Source organism: Hypanus sabinus, chromosome 7 (genome assembly GCF_030144855.1).
Source record: "Hypanus sabinus isolate sHypSab1 chromosome 7, sHypSab1.hap1, whole genome shotgun sequence".
Lineage (NCBI taxonomy): Eukaryota > Metazoa > Chordata > Chondrichthyes > Myliobatiformes > Dasyatidae > Hypanus > Hypanus sabinus.
The window spans coordinates 74,548,903-74,572,754 of NC_082712.1; the positions used below are offsets into that span (position 1 = coordinate 74,548,903).

The window sequence follows — 23,852 nt, forward strand, 5'->3', positions numbered from 1 at the left end:
ATATCATACTGAATCTCCACAGACTGCTCAGGAAGTAAAGGCTCCATCGTGCTTTCTTTGCAATTACATTTATATGATAGATCCAGGACTTGTCCTCTGAGATAGTGACATGCAGGATGTAAAGTTACTGACCCTCTCTATCTCTGATGAGGATTGCTCATGGGCCTCTGGTTTGCCTCTCCTGAAGTCTATAGTCAGTTCCTTAATCTTCTTAACATTGAGTGAGAGGTAGTTGTTATGACACTGCTCTGCCAAATTTTCAGATTCCCTCCTGTAAGCTGATTCATCACCATCTTTGATACGGCCCACCACAATGCAGTCATCAGCAAACTCGAATATGGTGTTGAAGTTGCACTTAGCCACTGAGTCTTAGCATGGGGCTAAGCACACAGCCCTGTGGTGCACCTGTGCTGATGGAGATTGTGGAGATGTTTTTGCCATTCTGAAATGACTGGATCTGTAAGTGATGAAATCCAGGATCCAATTGCACTAGAGGGTATTGAGGCCCAGATCTTGGGATTTTACTGATTAGTTGTGAGGGGATGATGCTGAGCTGTAACCAATAGAGAGCATCCTGATATTTGCTGTGCAGATGTTCCAGGGTCGTGTGAAGAGCCAATGAGATGGCATCTACTGTGGACCTGTTGCTCTGGTAGGCATATTGGAGCAGATCTAAGTCTCCTCTCAGGCAGGAACTGATGTGTTTCAATACCAGCCTCTCAAAACACTTCATCACTGTGGGCGTAAGTGTCACTGGACGATAGTCATTGAGGCAGGTTACCACACTCGTCATGGGAACTAGATTATTTGAAGCCTGCTTGAAGCAGGTGGGAACCACGTCTTCAGTACTCGGCCAGGTACTCCATCCAAGGTGGTAGATGTTGTTGAGGGGATCATCCACAGGGATACTCTGCATTGGCTGTCTATCCCCGTTACCCCTCTTGACGGTCACCCACTTACCTGTGTCCTGCATCTTGGGTGTAACTACCATATGTCCTGTCTATCAACCCCACAGCCTCATCAGTTCCAGTTCCACTCTTTAACACGGCCCATCAGAAGCTGCAGCTAGATGCTCTTCTTGCAGATGTAGTTGTCAGGGACATTGGAGGACTTCCTGCCCGACCACATCCTGCAAGAGTAACATTCCTGTCTGGCATCCCTACTGCTCTAAATGTGCAAAAGAGAAAGAAAGAAAGAATAAATAACAAAAAAAAATCTACTTATGGCCTACGCCTCTTCTCGTTGAAGCCACAACTTCCCACTCTAACATTGGCCCAATCACACAATGGCTGCTTTGTTTTCATTCTAACTTCATTTTATTGGATCTTGCCAGTTGTCTAAATTTGCACAATCCAACGTCTCCCTGGGAACTGCAGTGAACAAAATGTGCTGAATGTCCCCACTCCCTTCTTTTAAACTCTCTCTCTATGCAATCCAATGTCTCCTTGGGAACTGGGATACACAAAATAGCAAGTTTCTTAATGCAAAACTGGATGGTATCTGGAGCTTTGGGGAAGTAATCTACAATGAACAAGAGCCTTGGAATGCAGCTGTGAACGGACTAATGAGTCAGACCAGGACAATTTACAATGACCAATTAACTTACCAACTGGTACTTCTTAAGACAGAGGGAAAAAAAAACCAGAGCACCTGAAGGAAATCCACATGCTTCACAGAAAGGACGTACAAAAGCCTTATAGAGGATGTTGGGATTGAACTCCAAACTCCATCGTCTTGAGCTGTAATAGCATTGTTCTATTGTTCTAACCACTACACTACTGTGGCACTCCAATCCAGCCCCTGTTTATTATATTCTAATACCCTGTAATGGACCAACTATCAATCCACACTGGAGCATATGAAGTCCATAACTGACATTAATTTGTGACACAGAAGACTAAAAACAGCAGCCACAATGGAGAGGATTGTATCAAGGCCAAGAAATTTGCTTATGTTTATTTCAGAGCTACACAACTGAAAATTGAGCTTCTTGTAACAAAATGTGATAATGACCATTTTGGTGCCATTCCAGGAAATTTAATAAGGCACTTCTCAGCGGGAGTAACACATGCAAAAAAAAAACACAATTTCCATTTCAGACACACATCAACTGATGCCACCCCCTTGGATGAAAATAAAGCTTGAGCTCTGGGTCAACTAGCAGAACTAATTGCTAGGCCTTTAATTACATGATGGAAATCTTCAAATTAACACGTTTTTAAAATATGCAATCAAAAATATTGTGTTATGCTGACATAACACTTACTAAATTTACTTCTCATTAAATTAACGTCAGATAATTTTGGTGTAAATGAAGTGAGGATTACATTAGACATGTAATGCAAGGAGGAAGAACAATTCAGTATTTACTATCTCTAAGGCGATTGACAAATTAGGTTATAATGTGCAGGATAACCAGCACATTTCAGTATAGGACTCAGACAACTTATGATTGTTAAACATTCAATGTTCACAGTTCAGGTACAATAAAGTTTTATTGGTGAACTATTCACGCAATTAACATACTTCAGAAAAAATTACTGCACTAATTCTCTAAATGTTAATGTTTGTAACAAAACATGCTTTAGCACCACAATAATGGTGAAGAAATTATTGGTAAACTCAAATTATTCAATAAAATTCCTGGGCTTGAGAGCAGCCTATTCCAGATTGTTTACATCTTTAATTACAAAAAAAGGTCCACAATTTCAACTCTTCAAGCTCTCAAAGTTAACTGAAGAGTTCATAAACAGAAGAAGCTGATGTAACTGACTCTTTTGTGAGGAAATGCAACTAAGTCAGATCTGACAATCAATGTTATTTTTACTCATCCAGCAGGGTATATCACCACCGAGTTAATGTACAATGTTTCAAAGTCCGATCAATTCAGACAATTGCACTCATTGCCAATCAGAATTGCTTAAATACAGGTGAAATAGAAGTCTGTAGGGTGTGGCCATCACAAGATCTAGTCCCAAGAGAATAAAATGCTGAAAAGCTGCGAAAGTGTGTTAAAGGAGTAAGGAACGTCCTTATGTGAGCCAAGATAATAAACACTGAAAATACCCTAATGTAGCTAACATGATTTCTGCAAATGGATCATCCAGAAACTGGGATCAGTTTTTACAGAAGAGAGATAAGAATGGCAATGAATATCTTGAGAATAGAACCACAAGTTCAGCTCATAGTATCATTCAACAGTGCATTGTTTCAAGAACTCGGCAATTAAACTGCTATACTTTTATGTTTGTAAACATTTTAATCATCTGAAAACTGAGTGGGGGGGAAAGGAAACCAGTAGATGCCTCAGAAAGATGGCTCCAGGGAGGAAGGTAAGGCAAGTTGCAGAAAGCTGCAATCTTGAAAAGGGGCATTGAAGGAATTAAGACTAGTCATAAGGCAATCAGTTGGAAAGTGATAACGATTGGGCACAGATGGGAATATGCTGTATAAAATACTGCTTTATTGTGAAAGGTAAGGACAGTTTTTTGAGATGGGTGATGTTGAATTAATCAAGACTCATGGTTACCTAAATCGTTTTGTGTATATAAGAGTTTGGAAGTAACTGTATAGATGAATGTTGCTGCAGGAAACTATTAGCCTTATTATGAGCTTGCTGACTCTTCAATAGAGTAATTATTTGTTTCATTTTCCTGTTCTTTCCCCAAAATCCCGCAATTTTCAACTATTAACAGATTTATTAAGTTCTCCTCAAAAAACAACATGGAGTCTGCATTTTAAAACAAGTGATTTTAGATTTTTAATGTATTTTAATTTCATCAATCCTTAATTTTTCTTCACAACTTGCTACTGTATATGGATGAAGTGAAACTGTAACAGTTCTAAGGCCATGTGAACAGTTCAGATCACACCACTAAGGATAGGATTCCTCAAGTCCTCACCTATCACCCCACCACCCTCCAAGTGCAACATATAATTCTCCATAACTTCTGCCATCTCCAACAGGATCCCACCACCAAGCACATCTTTCCCTCTCCCACACTTTCTGCAGGGATTGCTCCCTACGCAGCTCCCTTGTTCATTTGTTTCTCCCCCCCCCCCCCCCATCCCTTCCCACCAATCTCCCTCCTGGCACTTATCCTTGTAAAAGGAACAAGTGCTACACCTGCCCTTACACTTCCTCTCTCACCACCATTCAGGGCCCCAGACAGACCTTCCAGGTGAGGCGACACTTCACCTGTGAGTCGGCTGGTGTGGTATACTGCGTCCGGTGCTACCGGTGTGGCCTTTTATATATTGGTGAGACCCGACGCAGACTGGGAGTCCGTTTCGTGGAACACCTACATTCTGTCTGTCAGAGGAAGCAGGATCTCCCAGTTGCCACACATTTTAATTCCACATCCCATTCCCATTCCAATATGTCTATCCATGGCCTCCTCTACTGTCAAGATGAAGACACACTCAGGTTGGAGGAACAACACCTTATATTCCATCTGGATAGCCTCTAGCCTGATGACATGAACATTGATTTCTCTAACTTCCATTAGTGCCCCTCCTCCCCCTTCTTACCCCATCCCTAATTTTTATTTTATTTTTTTTCTCTCTTTCCCTCTCAAGATAACTCCTTGCCTGTTCTCCATCTTCCTCTGGTGCTCTCCTCCCCCATTCTTTCTTCCAAGGCCTTCTGTCCTATGATACTCCTTTCTTCGGCCTAGTATCCCTTTTGCCAATCAACTTCCCAGATGTTAGCTTCATCCCTCCTCCTCCTGTCTTCTCCTACCATTTTAGGTCTCCACCCCCCCCCACTTTCAAATCTCTTACTATCTTTTTTCCCCCATTAGCCCTGACAAAGGGTCTTGACCCGAAACGTCGACTGTACTTCTTCCTATAGATGCTGCCTGGCCTGCTGTGTTCCACCAGCATTTTCTGTGTGTTGCTTGGGTCACTTATGAAGGGAAGAGGTAAACGTGTCCTTTGTTCTGAATACTCAAGGCAATTCGAACTGTTGTTTGGGATCTACTCTATGAGAGCTTCTCAGAGATTTGCACATTTCAATCAGACAATTGCTCATTGTTCTGAACACCAATGTGAATATGCAAGGCTTACTTGCTTCTCATTGGACAATTCCTTCAGTGAAGTTATAAATCTAATGAATCAATATTACACCCTTCCAATACAATTGTAGTTTTCCTACAATACATCATATATGATTCTAAAAGACCTTAACAATTCCCGTAAGGCTTCATTATGTTTTTTACTTGAACCTATGGAATAAAGGCCAGCATGCTATGTGTCTTATTTGTATTACCTGCAATTTTATTTTGAGTTGTGTTTGAGACAAGAAAAGAAACTCTTCCTACTAGTTTCTATTTAAAACCAAAAATCCTGCTTTCCTATTCTTTCTGTGAAGGGAATAACTTCATATTTTTCTACATTATGTTTCAAATATTACTTCCTGCCCATCCATGTCCAGCTTTTACAGACACTTCACATCCTGCTTCCTTTTTTCCCCAATTTTCTATGGTCAGCTGTCTTGAACAGATTATTCTCTGTCCCTTCATCAAAATCATTACATTTAAACTGCTAAATCATTAACACAATAAACAGAAGGAATGGCCCCACAAGATAGCTCTATCATTCATTGAAATAAAGGCTGACCTTATGCCTTACCCACTTCAATATTACTTCTGCATAGTTCAGGTCCCTGCAGGGATCCTCGTGTAACAAACAACTTCTGGAGGAGCTTGACGAGCTTAGAAAAATAGAGGGCTATGCAGTAGAGAAATTCTAGGCAGTTTCTCGAGTAGGTTATGGAGTCAGCACAATGTCATGGTAGGCCAAAAGGCCTGTAATATGCTGTGGATTTCTATGTTTCTATGAACTCAGAGGGTCAAGCAACACTAATGTTAAGGTTAAATCTCTGTAGCTGGACTGAGCATGAAGACGGAAGATAGCCAGTGTGAGAGAGGTGGAGGGGTGAAACAGAGGCCAGTAGGTGATTTACTGAACTGAAGATGGGCACAAAAAAGGCAAATAATATCAAGTAGGGGGAGGAGAGGATGGAGGAGGAAACAGCTCCTGGAGGGTGATAAGTAGGAACATGTAGGCTAACAATGCCAAAATTGGGTCAGTAAGTGACAATTGGAACCATTAGGAGAGATCTCCAGACTGGCTTCCCTTAAGTAACAATATTTAGTCTCACAGCTTTCTGTCCTTTTATCAGTTTATTTATGAGTCCTCATTCCGAGGATTAGACTAATTCTTCTGCTAATCTCATGTCAGCAATTTCAACTAAAAAAAGAAAACATAAGAATTATAATTATTAGAAATCATAACTGAAAAAAAATTTGGAATTACAATGCCTATAGGAAGTATTCACCATCCGCACCCCCGCCCCCCCCCCCCCGGAAGTTTTCCTGTTTTATTTTTTTTACAAAATTTAATCATATTGGATTTAACTTGGCTTCTTTTTTGACACTGTATAGCATCCGTTAGTCTTGCACGACCATGGATCTGCTCTTGGAAAGTCTCCTCCATGGCGCAGGACTGGGTAAGGTTGTATGGAAGACCAACTGTTGTCCATGCAGCAAATCTCCCTCTCCACACCACCAATGTTGTCCAAGGGAAGGGCAAAGGCCGATACAGCTTGGCACCAGTGTCATCACGGGGGTTGCCAAAACGAGGTTGAAGACATCGTCGAACTGCCTTAGGGACTCCAGCTCCGGATTTGTCCTCAGGATTTACTCCCAAAGCCTTTCCCATGAGTGGGTATGGCTGCAAGGCAGCGGAGGTTTGAAAACAGAGTTTTCCCTCTCTTCGATGGACTGCCTTCCCAGGCTGATAAGCTCCATTTACCAGATTTGACAATGATCAACTGAAAAGGACTCTTTCGTGTCAAAATGAAAACAGATGTCTACAAAGTGATCTAAATTAATTACAAATAAAAAACACAAAATAATTGATTGCATAAGTATTCACCCCCTTTCATCTGACACACCAAATTATCACTGGTGCAGCCAATTGGTTTTAGAGGTCATATAATTAGTTAAGTGGAGATCCCTACATGCAGAAAAGGTGTTTCAATTGATTGTAGTAAAAATACACCTGTCTCTGGAAGGTCCAACTGCTGGTGAGTCTGTATCCTGGCAAAAACCACACCATGAAGACAAAAGAACACTCCAAGCAACTCCATGAATAAGTTATTGAAAAGCACACATTAGGAGATAGATGCAAGAAAATTTCCAAGTCACTGAATATTCCTTGGAGTACGGTTAAGTCAATCATCAAGAAATGGGAAGAATATGGCACAGTTGTAAATCTACCTCGAGCAGGCCGTCCTCAAAAGCTGAGTGACCATGCAAGAAGGGGACGAGTGAGGGAGGCCATCAAGAAGATCTGTGACAACTCTGGAGGAGTTACAAGTTTCAGTGGCTCAGATGGGAGAGCCTGTGCATACAACTGTTGCAGCTTTATGGGAGAGTGGTAAAGGGAAAGCCACTGTTGAAAAAAACTCACATGAAATCTCAGCTAGATGGAAGACTCTGAAGTCAGCTGGAAGAAGGTTGTATCGTCTGATGAAACCAAAATTGAGCTTTTTGGTCATCAGTCTAAATCCTACGTTTGTTGTAAACCAAACACAGCACATCGTCAAAAACACACCATCAACTGTGTAAGACCTACCCTAACTGGACCTACCAATATGCAAAACTTCACACTTGTCTGCATTAAATTCCATTTTCAGCCCATTTTTCCAGCTAATGCAAATCTCTTTGCAAGTCATGATAGCCTCCCTCACTGTCCACTATACCCCCAATCTTGGTGTCATCCGCAAATTTGCTGATCCAGTTGAACATATTATCATACAGCTTATTGGTATCGATGACAAACAACAATGGACCAGGGGCCACTTCACTTATATAGGCCTCCAGTCAGAGAGGCAACCCTTGACAAGTCACATTCTCTGGCTTCTCCCACAAAGCCAATGTCTAATCCAATTTACTACCTCATCTTGAATGTTTGGTTTTAATTTAAAACCAATTTTTTTTTATTCTGAAGTTTGTTGTTAGTGTTGTGAGACCACAGTTTGTTAACTAAAAAAGAGAGGGGAAATTAGATATGGTCAGGCAATGAGAGAAAAGTATTTAATTTTTAACTAAGACTCGAGGGATATCCATGGGCCCCAGCTATGCCTGCCTTTTCATTGGCTACATGAAACAATCCACGTTCCAAGCCTTCCCCAGTAATGTTTGCCAACTCTTCCTCTGCTACATTGATGGTTGCATTAGTGCTGCTTCATGCATCCATGCTGAGATCAGCAATTCCATTAACTTTGCCTCTAACTTCCACCCAACCCTTAAATTCACTTGGTCCATTTGACACTTCCCTCCTCTTTCTCGATCTCTCTGTCTTCTTCTCTGGAGAGAAACTCCTGACTGACATCTTTTATAAACCTACTGAATTTCAGTTATCTTGACTACACTTCTTCCACCCTGTCTCCTGTAAAAATGTTAATCTTTTTTCTCAGTTCCTCTCTCTTCATTGCAACCCTTTCCAGGACATCAGAGATCAAAGAATGGGATTTCCCTTCCTCCCATCATTGACGCTGCCAGCACCTACACCTCCTCCATTTTCCGGACATCTGACCTCACCCCATCTTCCAGCCACCATAACAGCGATAGTATTCCTCCTGTCCTTGCCTATCACTCCATGAGACTCTGCATGCAACATATCATTCTCCGCAACTTCTGCCATCTCCAAATGGACCCTATCACAAAACATACCTTTACCTTCCCACTGCTTCATTCTCCACTTTCTGTAGGGATCACTTCCTTTATGACTCCTTTGTCCATTGTCCATCCCCAATAATCTTTCTCCTGGTGCTTAACCCTGTAGGTGGCCTATGTGCTACACCTGCCCATTGATCTGCCCCGCCACATGTCTATTCAGGGCCCCAAACAGTCCTTCCAGCTGAGGCAACACTTCACTTGCAAATCTGCAGGGGTTGTCTAATGGTGCTCCAGATGCGGCCTCATCTACACTGGTGAGACCTGACGTAAATTGTGGGACCACTTCATTGAGCACCTCTGCTCCTTCTGCCAAAAGTGGAATTTCCTGGAGGCTAAACATCCTAATTCCGAATAAACTATTCTCAGGCCTCCAGTCGGGTACAGGTATTGATTTTAACTGATGCTTTGAATATATACTCTGCCATCTTCATCAAAGATAATGCCTAGGCATGTCTAGTCCGGTGGTATATATATATCCATATCCTCTGTCCCTTCTGATTGGTTAATTGCCCTTGTCATTGACAATTGCTAGTTTTCACAGAGGACTTTGAGGAGAGGGCACTGAGTTCATTGCCATTACGCCCCAAATGCTTCTTCACATATGTCGATGACATCTTCACAGTGTGGCCTCATTGACTCTAGGCACTCCAACAATTCCATGACCATCTGAACAGCATACATCCAAATATTCAATTTATACTGGAGATGGAGAAGAATGATTGCCTCCCGTTCCTGGACATTCCAATATGACAGAAACCGATGGTAGCTTTGGCATGTCATTTATCAAAAACCTACTCACACGGACTTATAACTACTTCAACAATAACAGCCACCATCATGCCTCCCAACACAGAGTGGTTCTTTCTAGTGTGATTAACCTTGTGAAAACTGTTTCAGACCCTGAGAGTCTCCACAAAGAAATAAGAGGATTATGCACAACTTTCCTACAGAATAACTACAAGATGAAGGAAATCAATTGGGCCCTTAAAAGGGCCGACAGAAAAACAAGGAAACCTAACAATGAGGAGGAACCCATACCTACTGCCTGTCTTCCCAATATTTCCATGGTTTTGGAAGGATTGCCAGGATCCTGAAGAAATATTGGATTAGTACCATCGACATACCCGTAAGAAACTCAAATTGCAGCTTATGCGGGTCAAAGATCATTGACTTCAACAGCACAAAACTACTCTGCCGCACCAATGGGTTTTGGGACCCCTGGTGAAGGAAGCCATTGAAATAAAACTAGAGGAAAAGAATTTTAACAAAGACAAAGGTCTTGCTCAAAGTAAGAACTGGAATTCGATTGTAAACAAGGTGGGAAAGCGGAAATCTGATTTGATGAGGGTTAACCAATCAGAAGGGATGGACAGCAGGGGAATATTTACCATTGGGCTACACGTGCCAGGCATCATGCCTGATGAGGATGGCAGAGTTTATCAGCAAAAAGTTGGTTAAAATTGATACCTGTACCTGGCTGGAAGCCCAAGAAGAGTTCATTCATCATATATGCTGGGAAAGCACGAAGTCCTTTTTCATTTTAATTCCAATTCCCATTCACATTCTGACATGTCAGAAATGGCCTCATCTTGTGCTATGTTCAGGCCACCCTCAGGCTGGAGGAGCAACATTTCATACTCTGTCTGAGTAGCCTCCAACCTGATGGCATGAATATCAATTTTTCCTTCCGGCAAAATAATTTTTCCCTCCCTCTCCTCTCTACTAGAAACATAGAAAAACTACAGCACAATACAGGCCCTTCAGCCCACAATTCTGTGCCGAACATGTACTTACTTTAGAGATTACTGAGGGTTATCCATAGCCCTCTATTTTTCTAAGATCCATGCACCTATCCAGGAGTCTCTTAAAAGACCCTATTGTATCCGCCTCCATCACCATTGCACTCACCACTCTCTGAGTAAAAAACGTACCCTTGACATCTCTTCTGTATCTCTTCTTCCAAGCACCTTAACATCATGCCGTCTCGTGAAAGCCAATTCAGCCCTGGGAAAAAGGCTCTGACTATCCACATGGTCAATGCTTCTCATCATCTTATACACTTCTATTAGGTCACCTCTCATCCTCCGTCACTTCAAGGAGAAAAAGTCAAGTTCAGTCAACCTATTCGTGTAAGGCATGCTCCCCAATCTAGGCAAAATCCTTGTAAATATTCTCTGCCCCCTTTCTATGGTTTCCACATCCTTCCTGAAGTGAGGTGACCAGAACTGAGCACAATACTCCAAGTAGGGTCTGCCCAGGGTCCTATATAGCTGTAACATTACCTCTCAGCTCTTAAACTCAGTCTCATGGTTGATGAAGGCCAATGCACCATATGTCTTCTTAACCACAGTCAACCTGCGCAGCAGCTTTGAGTGTCCTGTGGACTCAGACCCCAAGATCCCTCTGATCCTCCACACTGCCAACAGTCTTACCATTAATACTATATTCTGCCATCATATTTGACCTACCAAAATGAACCATCTCACACTTATTTGGGTTGAACTCCATCTGCCACTTCTCAGCCCAATTCTGCACCCTATCGATATCCTGCTGTGACCTCTGACAGCCCTCCACACTATCCACAATATCCCCAACCTTTATGTCAACAGCAAATTTACTAACCCATCCATTCACTTCCTCATCCGGGTCATTTATAAAAGTCATGAAGAGAAGGGGTCCAAAAACAGATCCCTGAAGTACCCCACTGGTCACCAACCTCCATGCAGAATATGATCTGTCTACATCCACTCTTTGCCTTCTGTGGGCAAGCAAATTTTGGATCCACAAAACAAGGTCTCAATAAGCCTTGCATGGGGTACCTTAATAAATGTTTTGCTGAAATCCATATAAACAACATCTACTGCTCTACCTTCATCAATGTATTTAGTCACATCCTCAAAAAATTCAATCAGGCTCGTAAGCAAAGACCCGTCTTTGACAAAGCCATGCTGACTATTCCTAATCATATTATGCCTCTCTAAAAAATCCTATCCATAAATCTTCTCTATAAATCCTATCTCTCAGGATCTTTTCCATCAACTTACAAACAACTGAAGTAAGACTCATTGGTCTATAATTTCCTGGGTTATATCCGTGCCCTTTCTTGAATAAAGGAACAACATCTGCAACCCTCCAATCCTCAGGAACCTCCCTCATCCCCATTGATGATGCAAAGATCATTGCCAGAGGCTCAGCAATCTCCTCCCTTGCCTCCTACAGTAGCCTGGGCTACATCTCGTCCAGTCCCAGAGACTTATTGAACTTGATGCTTTCCAAAAACTCCAGCACATCCTCTTCCTTAATGTCTATATGCACAAGCTTTTCAATCTGCTGTAAGTCATCCCTACAATTGCCAGATTCTTTTCTGTAGTGAATACTGAAGCAAGGTACTTCAGCTATCTCCTCCAGTTCTATACACACTTTTCCACTGTCACACTTGATTGGCCCTATTTTCTCACACCTTATCCACTTGCTCTCCACATACTTGTCGAATGCCTTGGGGTTTTCTTTAATCCTGCTCACCAAGGCCTTCCCATGGCCCCTTCTGCTCTCCTAATTTCAAACTTAAGCTCCTTCCTTCTAGTTTTATAATCTTCTGGATCTCTATCATTACCTAGCATTTTGAACCTTTCGTAAGCTTTTCTTTTCTTCTTGACTAGATTTTCAACAGTCTTTGTACTTTTCCTGTCTTATTGGAACGTACCTATGCAGATCTCCATGCAAATATCTCCCGAACATTTGCCACATTTCTGCCATACATTTCCCTGAGAACATCTGTTCCTAATTTATGCTTCTAAGTTCCTGCCTGACAGCATCATATTTCCCCCTTACTCCAATTAAACACTTTCCTAACTTGTCTGTCCCTATCCCTCTCCAATGCTATGGTAAAGGAGATAGAATTGTGATCACTATCTCCAAAATGCTCTCCCTCTGAGAGATCTGACATCTGAACAGGTATTCATTTCCCACTACTAGATCAAGTACAGCCTCTCATCTTGTAGGCTGATCTACATATTGAGTCAGGAAACATTCCTGAACACACCTAACAAACTCCACCCCACCTAAACCCATTGCTCTAGGGACATGCCAATCAATATTTGGGAAATTAAAATCTCCCACCAAGACAACCCTAGCCTGTTACCTCTTCCCACCTGCTTATCACCTCCCCCTGAGTCCCCTCCTCCTTTTCTTTCTCCTACGGTCCACTCTCCTTTCCTATCAGATGCCTTCTGCTCCTTTGCCTTCATCACCCACCTGGCTTCACCTATAAGTTCCAGCTAACCTTCTTCACCTATCTTCTTCCTCTCTGCCCCCCCCCACCTTTTTAATCAGGCGTCTTCTTTCCCCTTCCTTTCCAATCCTGAAGAAGGGTCTCAGCCCGAAACGTTAACAGTTTATTAATCTCCATAATGCTGCCTGACCTGCTGAAATTCCTCCAGCATTTTGTGTGTGTTGCTTATTATTTACTGTTCAATATAACACATTTCATAATGAAGGTAGCCATTCATTCTATAAAAAATGTACAATTTTACATCCCAGTGTCTGCTAAATTGCTTGTCTCAAATCAGCTGTTACCCTAGTATACAGAGGTGTTTATCATGATGTTCAAGGAAATTTTGAAGGTCAATTGAAACAAGTCTCGCTAAAAGAAAAGCAAATCTAATTTTGACAATTGACATCTTCTGAGCCTACCCCCTGATAAATAACTACCAACCACGCGATCAAGTGCTACTTTTTGGTTCATTGATACAAAATGTAGTGCTTGTAGGGTCCACTGGGCTTTGAATCTCCTTATATTCTTGATCTAAAAAAACATTCAGAAGATAGTTGAAAATAACTGCTTGTAACATCAAGGCAGCACGTGTCTTAGTGTGGTATTGAAAAAAACTTCAAAAACTGTAACAATGAAAATTGAATATACATAAATGATATTGCATCATGTTACAGCTCTACTCAAAAAGTCTGTAGAGGTGTGCTTCCAAGGTTTCAGGACTGCAGTTGATGGTGAAATCAATGGGTATGGCAATAAGATCAACGGAGCCTGATCTCTTCAGGAGTCTTTACACAGAATTTGATAAATATCTACAGTACCTGTTCAGAGATTTGTTAGCATCACCACCAGCAACTCTCTCATCAGTAACACCCTAGTCATATAAATTATATTTAAATAACTAGCCACATAATTTTCTCATCTAAAAGGTTAGGTTAGAGACAAGATGTTGTGCCATGAGCAACTGAGTTGCTTCCTGGCTATCTGAGCTCTTCACCATCAGGGCACAAGTCATGTATGGGTGGCAAACTGTCCACCTTTCCAGATAAGTTCACATTCTAAAGTTAATTGGCACACCATCTAAATATCCTTCCACTATTAAATGTATACCATACACTAAAAGCCCTGCTGTAATTCACCAATGCTTCTTCAGAAGCATGTCTCAAAATAATAACTTCCATTATATTGATGGATAGCAGCAAATTCATGAGGATATCACACCCCTAAACTTCCCAGCACCAATACATATCATACCAACTTGAAAATACATCACCATTCCTTTATTCTGAGACAAAGTTCCCAAAGTTCCCTACGTGATGCAATATAAAGAACCATATGGACTGCAGCGTGCTTTCACTTGCTGAGGTGCAGCGAAAGAAGCATTACTCACATCTTTAAAGCTGAGGTGGTATTAAAAATTTGCCTCAGAGGAAAACATAAGGTACTGGAAGAACTCAGCAGATCAAAAAGCATTTGTTGAAACAGAGGAAAGCCAATGTCTCAGGAAGCAGCCCTGCATCAGGACTGAGATTACTGACTGGCGGTAGTAAGTATAAAAAGGTGAGAGAGAGGGGCAAGACAGGAACTAGATGACCTGACACATACCAGTCTGCGTCTCACTGCTTTCACTCATTTCTCTATACTGGTCATCTCATCTTCACACTCTCAGTCCCGTTGCAAGGTTACAACCCAAAGCATTGACAATCTTTTTGCCTCCATAGATGTTGCTTGGCACATTAAATTCCTCCTGTAGGTTACTTTTTGCTTCAGATTTGCTCTGAAATATTTAACTATTCTATTTATTGCATAGATTTGTGCTGTTTAAAAAATGTACAGCACAAATATTACATTTTAAATGCCTGAAAATTCATAACAATTCATTACAGAGAATAGTTGAAGCATACTATATTTTAATGAGCTGCAGTATATCTTTTGCTATTTATTAGTGTTCATCAAAATTGGCTATTTCAAAAATTATTTAAAAATCCGTTGGTTAGTAGACTTCACCAATTTTTTGCCTGAACTGCCAGCAAATCAATGTAGCAATTGTGATGACCACACTAATATATTTGTGAAATGATTCTGCAAGCTACAGTACTGTCCAAAAGTCTTAGGCACATACATATAGCTAGGGTGCCTAAGACTTTTGCACAACGTGGAGCAGAGAGCAAGTTTCTAAATCTGGTGTGCACAAAGGATGCTAGGAATGACAAGGGTGGAGTGCTGTGGAGTGGCGGGGGGGGGGAAGACAGGTGGCAGAGGACGAGAGCCAAGGTCGGGGGGGTAGGGGGGGGCGTCTGTGTAGACACACCCAGCCATAAGACAGCAAGTAAGGTAATTTGATTCCAAACAATTGGTTTATTGATTATTACAGATTGTCTCTAGTGCTTCCTGCTGCCTCCTTCTCCCTGCCCCCTTTTCACTCAGTCTACAATAGAGACCTGTACAGAATCTTCTTCGGTTGTCCATCGGAATCCGATGATGACGTGCATTCCTTTAATAGTGAGATCTTTGATGACTATACAGTCCTATCTTGGACCCACAAGCTCTATTGCATGTGGGACATGAATATGTGGTAGTGACAGAAACCATGGCTGCATTTCTCCTGGCTCTTGTCTGCTCTCTTCTGGTTGTTCTTTCGATCTCCAGAATATGAATCCCGTCCCTACACAGCTGTTGCCAAGTGATACGATCAGCAGCAGCATCCTCCAGGTCCTCAGGTCTGATCTTGCAATTCCTTAAAGCATTCTTCATCTGATCCTTATAGCGCTTCTTTGGCCCTCTAGCTGAGCATCGACCATGATGTAGCTGGCCGTATAACATTCTGCGGAGTAGCTGACATGGGGGCATTCTTTTATCAAAATCAGGTTTATCATCACTCACATATGTCATGAAATTTGTTTTTTACTTTTGCAGCAGCAGTACAGTGCAATACATAAAATTACCACAATACTGTGCAAAAGTCTTGGCACCCCAGCTATATATATGTGTGCCTAATATACAAAAGAGACATATGTCTCTAAAACTTTTGCACAGTGCTGTAGATAGTGAAAATGCTGTGATTTGAAATCTACTGACCCTGATTTTAGAGGAACACATAGACATGACTTTTAAGGAGGTAGTGGATTTCATCATTCATGCTAATGCTTCATTCAAACATGGTCTGAAAGTGATCCTCCCAGCCACAATATCTCAATGTGTTTTCTTTAGTATGCAGGCTGTTCCCCATTTAGTTGACTTCTGGATACCTTTCTCAAATTTGCTGCCAGACAAGACAGCCTTTGGAGCAAATCTATCTGACTGAACAACTTGGGCACAATCATTTCTTTTTGGATATTCACCCTTTTCCACTTGCATTTTCACTCTTCTGGATTTTTACTTTCATCAGGCCAACTCAGCACCTCTCTTCTACAGTAACATGGAAGAGGTGGATAGTTCATAACTGTGTTTTGAAGACATATACAACATTTTTTAAAAGCAAAATGTAAATTCTGCCCAGTTACCTTAATTGTCAGCATATTTTATGAGTCACTGAAAATTATTTTTCCAAGAATATCATTGCGTTTTTCAGTTTATATCCATGAAGACCAAAGAAATCCAAGCACAAATAATACAGAATAGAGAAATTGTTGAGCATTCTACATATTTAAAACAGTCACTGATGTAACACATACTTTAATTGTCATACAAAGCATTCTCCAATGGAAACCAATTTAACTGAAATGCAGAAATAAATGTTGTATCAAATCTGAGAATAAAACACATATCTTATGAAGCCAAGGCTGCCAGTAGGCTGCGCCAAACACAACAAATTATTGAGCCAATCTAACCTTTTTTGCAGTTGCCAAATCCGATCTTCCTTTTCCTGCTGGTCAGCTTTGAGAGTTTTTATGGTAGTTAAATGCTTCGAAATTTCATTTGCTGAATTCTGCAACAATAACAAAACACAAAAGTAGTCAGGGTGTGAAGAAAGTGCTGTTTAAAAGAGACGACTTGTTTATTTTTGGCAGCATTTCAGATTTTCATTATTTTTAAAGATCTACATGTTTACATCTACGGTTTATGAAAGCCGGCTGGTGGTGTAGTGGCATCAGTACCAGACTTTGAGGTGAATGGTCCCGAGTTCAAATCCGACCGGCTCCTTGCATGCTTTCCATCAGTGTGAGGTTGAGTATCAAGCTAACAGCTTGGCCTCATAAAAAAGTCAACTACTACAGAAACAGCAAAAATGTTGCCTGATGTGCCACAAGGCATGAAAAGGAACAATACTTTATGCACAAGTTACATTTTAGATCACGTTTTATGGAAAACTTAACTTTTAAGTGATATATTTTTCATCTGCATGTACGATAATTGGCAGTAGAATGGTTTTTAGATGATGTGAAGAATGCACATCAGGAGTTAGTGATTGAAGTGAAGACTAACAAGCATCTAAATGTAGATTAGACATGGAAGAAACTAAGAAAAAGGTAAAAGGTTAAAGATATTAGGTAATTACTCAAGTAGAGGATAAACACTTGTGTCTAGGCAGAATTGTCTGTTTCCATACTGCAGTTTCTATTTAATTCTTAAGAAGGTATTCCTGGAACTGGAAGGTCAGATAAATAGGAAGTAAGATTGGTATCTTTATGGAAAGTCATAAATAAAACAGAGAAAAGACATAATGTGCAAGAGCAAGAGTAAAGAGAGAATAAGGATTAAAGAGGATTAAAGCAACAGATGAGAGAGAGTGATAGACAGAGTGAGAGTGAGAGAGTGCGAGTGAGAGAGTGTGTGAGTGAGTGAGAGTGAGAGAGAGAGAGAGTGATTCTGTGAACACCCACATGCATTTTGGCAACCTGCATTTCATATCAATGAGGTAGAAAAGAACTGGGGAATCAAAGCTGATGTTTGTGCTCGATGCAGGTGCATCATGAAAGTTGTAGGTGTGCCCACATGGAATTGCAAGCCTAGTCTCAAAGTATACAAATCTGCAAGGGGAACCAAAAAGAGAAATATAGATGTTGTTTTTGCATTTTTACACAATTTAATCTACTTGGTGAATACTTCCAGTTAATAAAAACAAATAGTACCAGCAATCCTTAGCATCTCAGAGAAAATGGTGAGACAGATATAACAAATAGGTTAGTAAATTACCAAGCAAATTAAATCTCTTACATTTTCACATAAGGGAACAGAACTAGGTTAGGTGTCCAATTTTACTGGCAGAGTGGAAAGGAAACCAGTTCACACAAGTGCAGTGGAATCAAAGTACAGCTCAACAATGTTATAAGTTCACTATAGATCTTAAACATGTCTAATATGGAAAGAAAGGGGATGATGAGTGTGGTGGTCTTGAAGCTGGCTGGCAAATGTTGGGGGAGGGGAAGGTTGTAGATGGAATTGTCAGTAAATTGACTCTGATACATGTTCACCAAGCAAGGAATGCAACAATTAAGAGCTTGTGAGAACTAGCAGGACAGAGATTAGAATTCAGTGACTTTGCAAGTCCAGAGGCCAAGTCAGAATGATAGATGAATGGAGAAGAGCAGAAGCTGAGAACTATGACACAATTTTTTGCAGCTTTGCTCACAGCAGTCAAGGACAGGTTTCTTTGGCCACTGTAAGAATGAGGAGGGACTATCTATTGCTGGTTAAGCAAAAGAGGACAAAGTTTGAGTTTCATTCAAAGTATCTGAGTATTGATATTATTGAGTTGAGTTGAATTGAACTCAGGGTCCTAGTTAGTGATTTTGGGAAAATTGAAATGAGATTGACAGTGGGATGGGAGCCCACGAGTAGAACCAGAAGGGGGAGAAGAAGTAATCAAAATAAATAGGCCATGAAAACACGGACAAACATAAAATAAGATGAAATAAGTGAAGAAAATCCCACCTTAAATGCACTATAAATAAGTGATCTACATCCTCAACACAACGAAGAAGTCAAAGTCAAAACCAAGTCTGATCTAATTGTCATTACAGAACGGGGACTCAAGGGTACCTAAACATCATTGGGTATTGGTCATTTAGAAAGGATAATGAAAAGGAAAAGCAGTTGAGGTAGCACTGACAATAAGGGTTTATACGAATACTATGGCATAACAGGAACCTGGCACGGTAAATCATGGTATACTATTAAAATTAGTCGGGGAGAAGTTAAGAAGCAGCAAGAGACATTGATATAATTTTGTTTATGGGCCTTTGAATAGTAGTGGTGACCCAGAGCATGGTGTAAAGAGGATATCGGAGCTATAGATAAAGCGTAATGCAGATAACAAGGGAGTGTTTAATCTACATTAATCTACATATAGACTGGGCAAATCAAATTAGCACTAACACTGTACAGAATGAATTCCTGATGTATAGAGAGTAAGAGATGGATTTCTAGATCAGTATAAGGGAACATGTAATTTTAGATCTGGTACAGTGCAAGGAGAAAGGGTTAATTAACAATATTGTTGGAAGGAGGCTCCTTGAATGATCATAATGTTGTAGAATATATTTTGCAAAAATGTTGGAAAAAAATCATTTGATAGATTTATAACACATTTTTAGAATTTTACCTTGCATACAAGTGATGTAGTTCAATGAGAAACGAAATTCTCAATCCAAACAAAGGAAATTATGAAGGTATGAGGGGCAGATTGAATATGGTACATTAGCAAAGGCCACGAATAGGCAATGGATAGCATTTAAAGAAATAATCCATGATTTGTGACAAATATATCTCTTTAACAGAAAAAGAGATCAAACATGGATCTACAGAAGAAATAAAATCTAAGGAACAGAACTTAGGAACTTCTTCAAAAAAGCAATAGATCTGCGGACTGGGAGCATTTCAGAATTCAGCAAAGGATTACCAAAAAATTAACGAAACATGGAGAAACCAAATACAAAAAAAACCAGTAAGGCACTTCAAAACTGAGTTTCTATGGATTTGTAAAAACGAATAATGGGGGGTGTGTCAGTCCCTTATGAATAAAGATGGGAGAAATTATAAAGGAGAATAAGCAGAGGAATTAAACAAATACTTTGTACTCTTCTTCAGAGAGAAGGCATAAAACCTCCCAGAAATAGTGAAGCACCACTATATAAATAAGAAACTAGGAACTTTGTATTAGTAAAAGCTTTCGAGCTAGAGTGCTTACTGAGAAAAAAACTGATAAATCCAAAGGTTCTGATGATATCCATTCCAGAATTTCATAGCTAATGGATGCTTTGCTTAGATTATCATCATTCAATATTCTATAGGTCCTGAAAAAGTTCCTTAGGATTTTGTGAGTAAGTGCAACTCCACCACTTAAGAAAAGAGCCAGAAAAAAGGAAATGTTCGCCTGACGTAAAAGTAGAGAAGATAGAGGAATTCAGAAGAACATGATATCAAGACATTAAGAAAATAATGTTATTTTTGTACAGGGTCAACATGTACTTTTGGAAGGGAAAGCATGTTTGACTAATCTACTGGGATTCTTCTGAGGATGTATCCAGCAGAGCAGATTGGTGAGGGGAAACCTGTGGGTGTGGTGTTTGTGGATTTCCTGAAGGCTTTTGATGAGGTTCTACGCATGAGGTTAGAGCACACAAAAGTGATAATCTACTAGCATGGATTGAGATTTAGCAAAGGATAAAAGGAGAAAAATGAAATAGGACTCTACAGGCTGACAGATAATGAGATACTGTCGGGATTAATTCTTAGGCCTCAAACATCAACAACCCATTTCAAAATTTCATTGGCGGCCAAATGTATCATTTCTAACTTTCGCCATCTCCAACAGGATCACATCACCAAGCATATCTTTCCTTCCCTCCGTGACCTCCCTTGTCCATTGTCCCTCCCCTCCAATCTCCCTCCTGGTACTTAACCGTGCAAGCAGAACAAGTGCCACACCTGCCCCTACTCCACCTCCCTCACTACCAAACAGTCCTTCCAAGTGAGGTGACACTTCACCTATGAGTCTCTTAGAGTCATCTACTACAACCAGAGCTCCTGGTGTGGCCTCCTGTACATCAGTAAGACCTGATGTAAATTGAGAGATGGTTTCACCGAGCACCTATGCTCTCTCCGCCAGAAAAAACGGGATCTTTTGGTGGCCACCCATTTTAATTCTACTTCCCATTGTGATACAGGAGCAAAGAGGCCCTTCTGCAGTTGTATAGGGCCCTGGTGAGACCCCACCTGGAGTATTGTGTTCAGTTTTGGTCTACAAATTTGAGGAACAACATTCTTGCTATTGAGTGAGTGCAGCGCAGGTTCACAAGGTTAATTCCCGGGACGGCGGGACTGTCATATGTTGAAAGATTGGAGCGACTGGGCTTGTATACACTGGAATTTAGAAGGATGAGAGGGGATCTGATTGAAACATATAAGACTATTAAGGGATTAGACACACTATAGGCAGGAAACATGATATATCAGTCCACTGTCTCTTCTATGGCCACGGTGAGGCCACACTAAGAGCAACACCTTATATTCTGTCTGGGTAGTCTCCAACCTGATGGCATGAACATCAACTTCTCAAACTTCCGATAAATGCCCCCTCCTGTTCACCAACCCCATTCCCCTCTCTCATCTTAGCTCCTTACCTGCCCATCACCTCTCTAGTGCTCCTCCTCCTTCCCTTTTGTCCATGGCGTTCTGTCCTCTCTTATCAGATTTCTCCTTCTCCAGTCCTTTTTTTCACCAATTGACTTCCTAACTCTTTACTGTAATTCACCCCTCTGCTCTCCCAGTTTCATCTGTCTCTGACTACCTTGTACTTCTTCCTCTCGTCCCCCCCCCCCCCATGTTCTTACCCTGACCTCGTCTTTTTTCTCCAGTCCTGATAAAGGATCTCGGCCTGAAACAATGACTGTTTACGCTTTTCCATAGATGCTGCCTGGCCTGCTGAGTTCCTCCAGCATTTTGTGTATGTTGCCTGTATCATTTCTAAGTTGGCTGATGATTTGAAACTAGGTGGCAAATAACGATATACTTGCACAGACTTCAAGCAGATATAGACAATCTAAGTCAGTGGGTGACAACATGGCAGATAGAGTAGATTCTTGGAAAGATAAGGAATAACCCACTTAGTGAAAACAGAAATCATAAATACTTTTTAATTTTTCATAGATTAGAAAATACTGATATTGATTTGATTTTTTATAAGAAAACACATTAGAACACAAAAAATGAAAACCCTGAAAACCAGCATCCAGGTGTGACGATTTAGAATGCAATACAACATACTGACTTTTATTGTAATAAGATTTGAGTACAACAGGAAGCACGTCTTATTAAAATTATGTAAGATCTTAATGAGATCACACTTTGAATATTGTGTACAACTTTGGTCTATAGTCGATGAGGTGCAGTGAAATCCACCAAGGAGGGATTGTGTTGGCTTGGCTGACATTCTCTGAAGTACAGAAAAAAAATGTGATATCACTAAGACATAAGAAAAACATCAAGGGCTCAACAGAGCTAATCCAGGATTATTCCCTTGCCTAACGTACTAGGAGTCACAGTTTCAAAATATGGAGTAAGTAATTTGTGATTCAAATGAGAAGAAATGTCTTTGTCCATGGGTAGTGAATCTTTCAAATTCCCCACCTCCCAAGAAAGCTGTGGGAACTCAGTCATTGATTGCATTCAAATCCAAGATCAATTGATCTCTGAATGTTAAAGGATTTATGGAATATGAGGACAGGACAGGACAGGAAATGGCAACGAGATACATCTGCCACAATCTTGTTGAAAGGCAGTATAACCCTGAAAGTGCTGAGTGGTCTACTCATTCCATGACTTACATTCTTACAAAGAGGTACACCTCAAAATCTGCTAAAATTACAAGAGAAAGTGGACTGCAAAACCATTGAGGAGATCAGCAGGCAATATCTGGAAAATATAATTTAATCTGAAAGGAGTTTGAGAATGAACACTGTGGGGAAAGCATCAACTGGAAGTATTCAGTAGAAAGTTCCTGAAGGGTGTGTATAAAGAGATAGCGAAGGCACCAAACCACTGAAATTGTTTATGCAGGTATGAAAAAACATGAAGAGGACACTATTTTGAGTTTGATAAGACATTGAATCAAAATAATAGCAAAGATAATCCAACCATTGTTTTGTGCACAGTTGTTCAGCACTGAGTAGATGTTGTTACTCCATTAGAGGAAGATGCCAAGTCACTAGAAAAATTTCAGGGAAGGGAAACACCCAAGACTATAAGATTATTAGCACTAAAACTGAGACACCTAAAAGATTAAAAGTGGTATTCTTAATATAATGGATGGTTTAAGACAGAATTATTTTTTTAAGAAGATGGTTCATCAGTTAGAGAGAAATTTCTGAGTCAAGGATCATTGCCAGTGAGTAGTGAGAGGGATGGGGAAATACACCTTGCAGCATATAGCCAGCATGACAGCAAATGATTGAGAAAGATCTGAGAAGATAACATTGATTTATGCTAAATAAGCTTTTTTTTTAGTTTGGATGACAAAATAGAAAACCTGTTGATGATACAATAAATAAAATATTACATAAAGTATAAACAGCAACCTTCATTTTACTCTGCAGCTGTTTCAGTTCAGCATCGGTTGACTTCTGCATTGTATTTGGAACGTCGAGTGTCTGGCTGGACACTGAGGATGAGTGGTCTCCTACTGATCTCAGATGAAGGGCTTGCTGCTCTGCCATTTGATTCAATCTCTTGTCCAGTGCCTCTTTCTGTTGTTGCAACTCTGCAAGGTCCAACGTCAGCTTCTGTTATTGGTGAAAAGTGTTCAGTCATTGAAGACAATTTCATTTATTAAAAATATATACAGAAAAGGTTAAAACTATTTTTCAGTTAACAAGATGTACTTGGGGAAGAACATA

The 23,852-nt window shown here is 40.5% G+C and overlaps 1 protein-coding gene across 5 annotated transcripts in view; it reads right to left on the reverse strand.

Annotated features, from left to right (window-relative positions):
* cntln (centlein, centrosomal protein) overlaps nucleotides 1-23,852 on the reverse strand; it is a 515,524-nt gene that overhangs the window by 139,583 nt on the left and 352,089 nt on the right. For 4 of the 5 annotated variants that reach the window (XM_059974898.1, XM_059974895.1, XM_059974893.1 and 1 more), the window contains 2 exons: nucleotides 23,535-23,738; nucleotides 16,848-16,945 (listed from right to left, as the gene is read on the reverse strand). In XM_059974898.1, the coding sequence (XP_059830881.1) occupies nucleotides 16,848-16,945; nucleotides 23,535-23,738 (302 nt within the window). The remainder of the gene's footprint in view (nucleotides 1-16,847; nucleotides 16,946-23,534; nucleotides 23,739-23,852) is intronic. The other variant, XM_059974896.1, reaches the window with a different exon arrangement.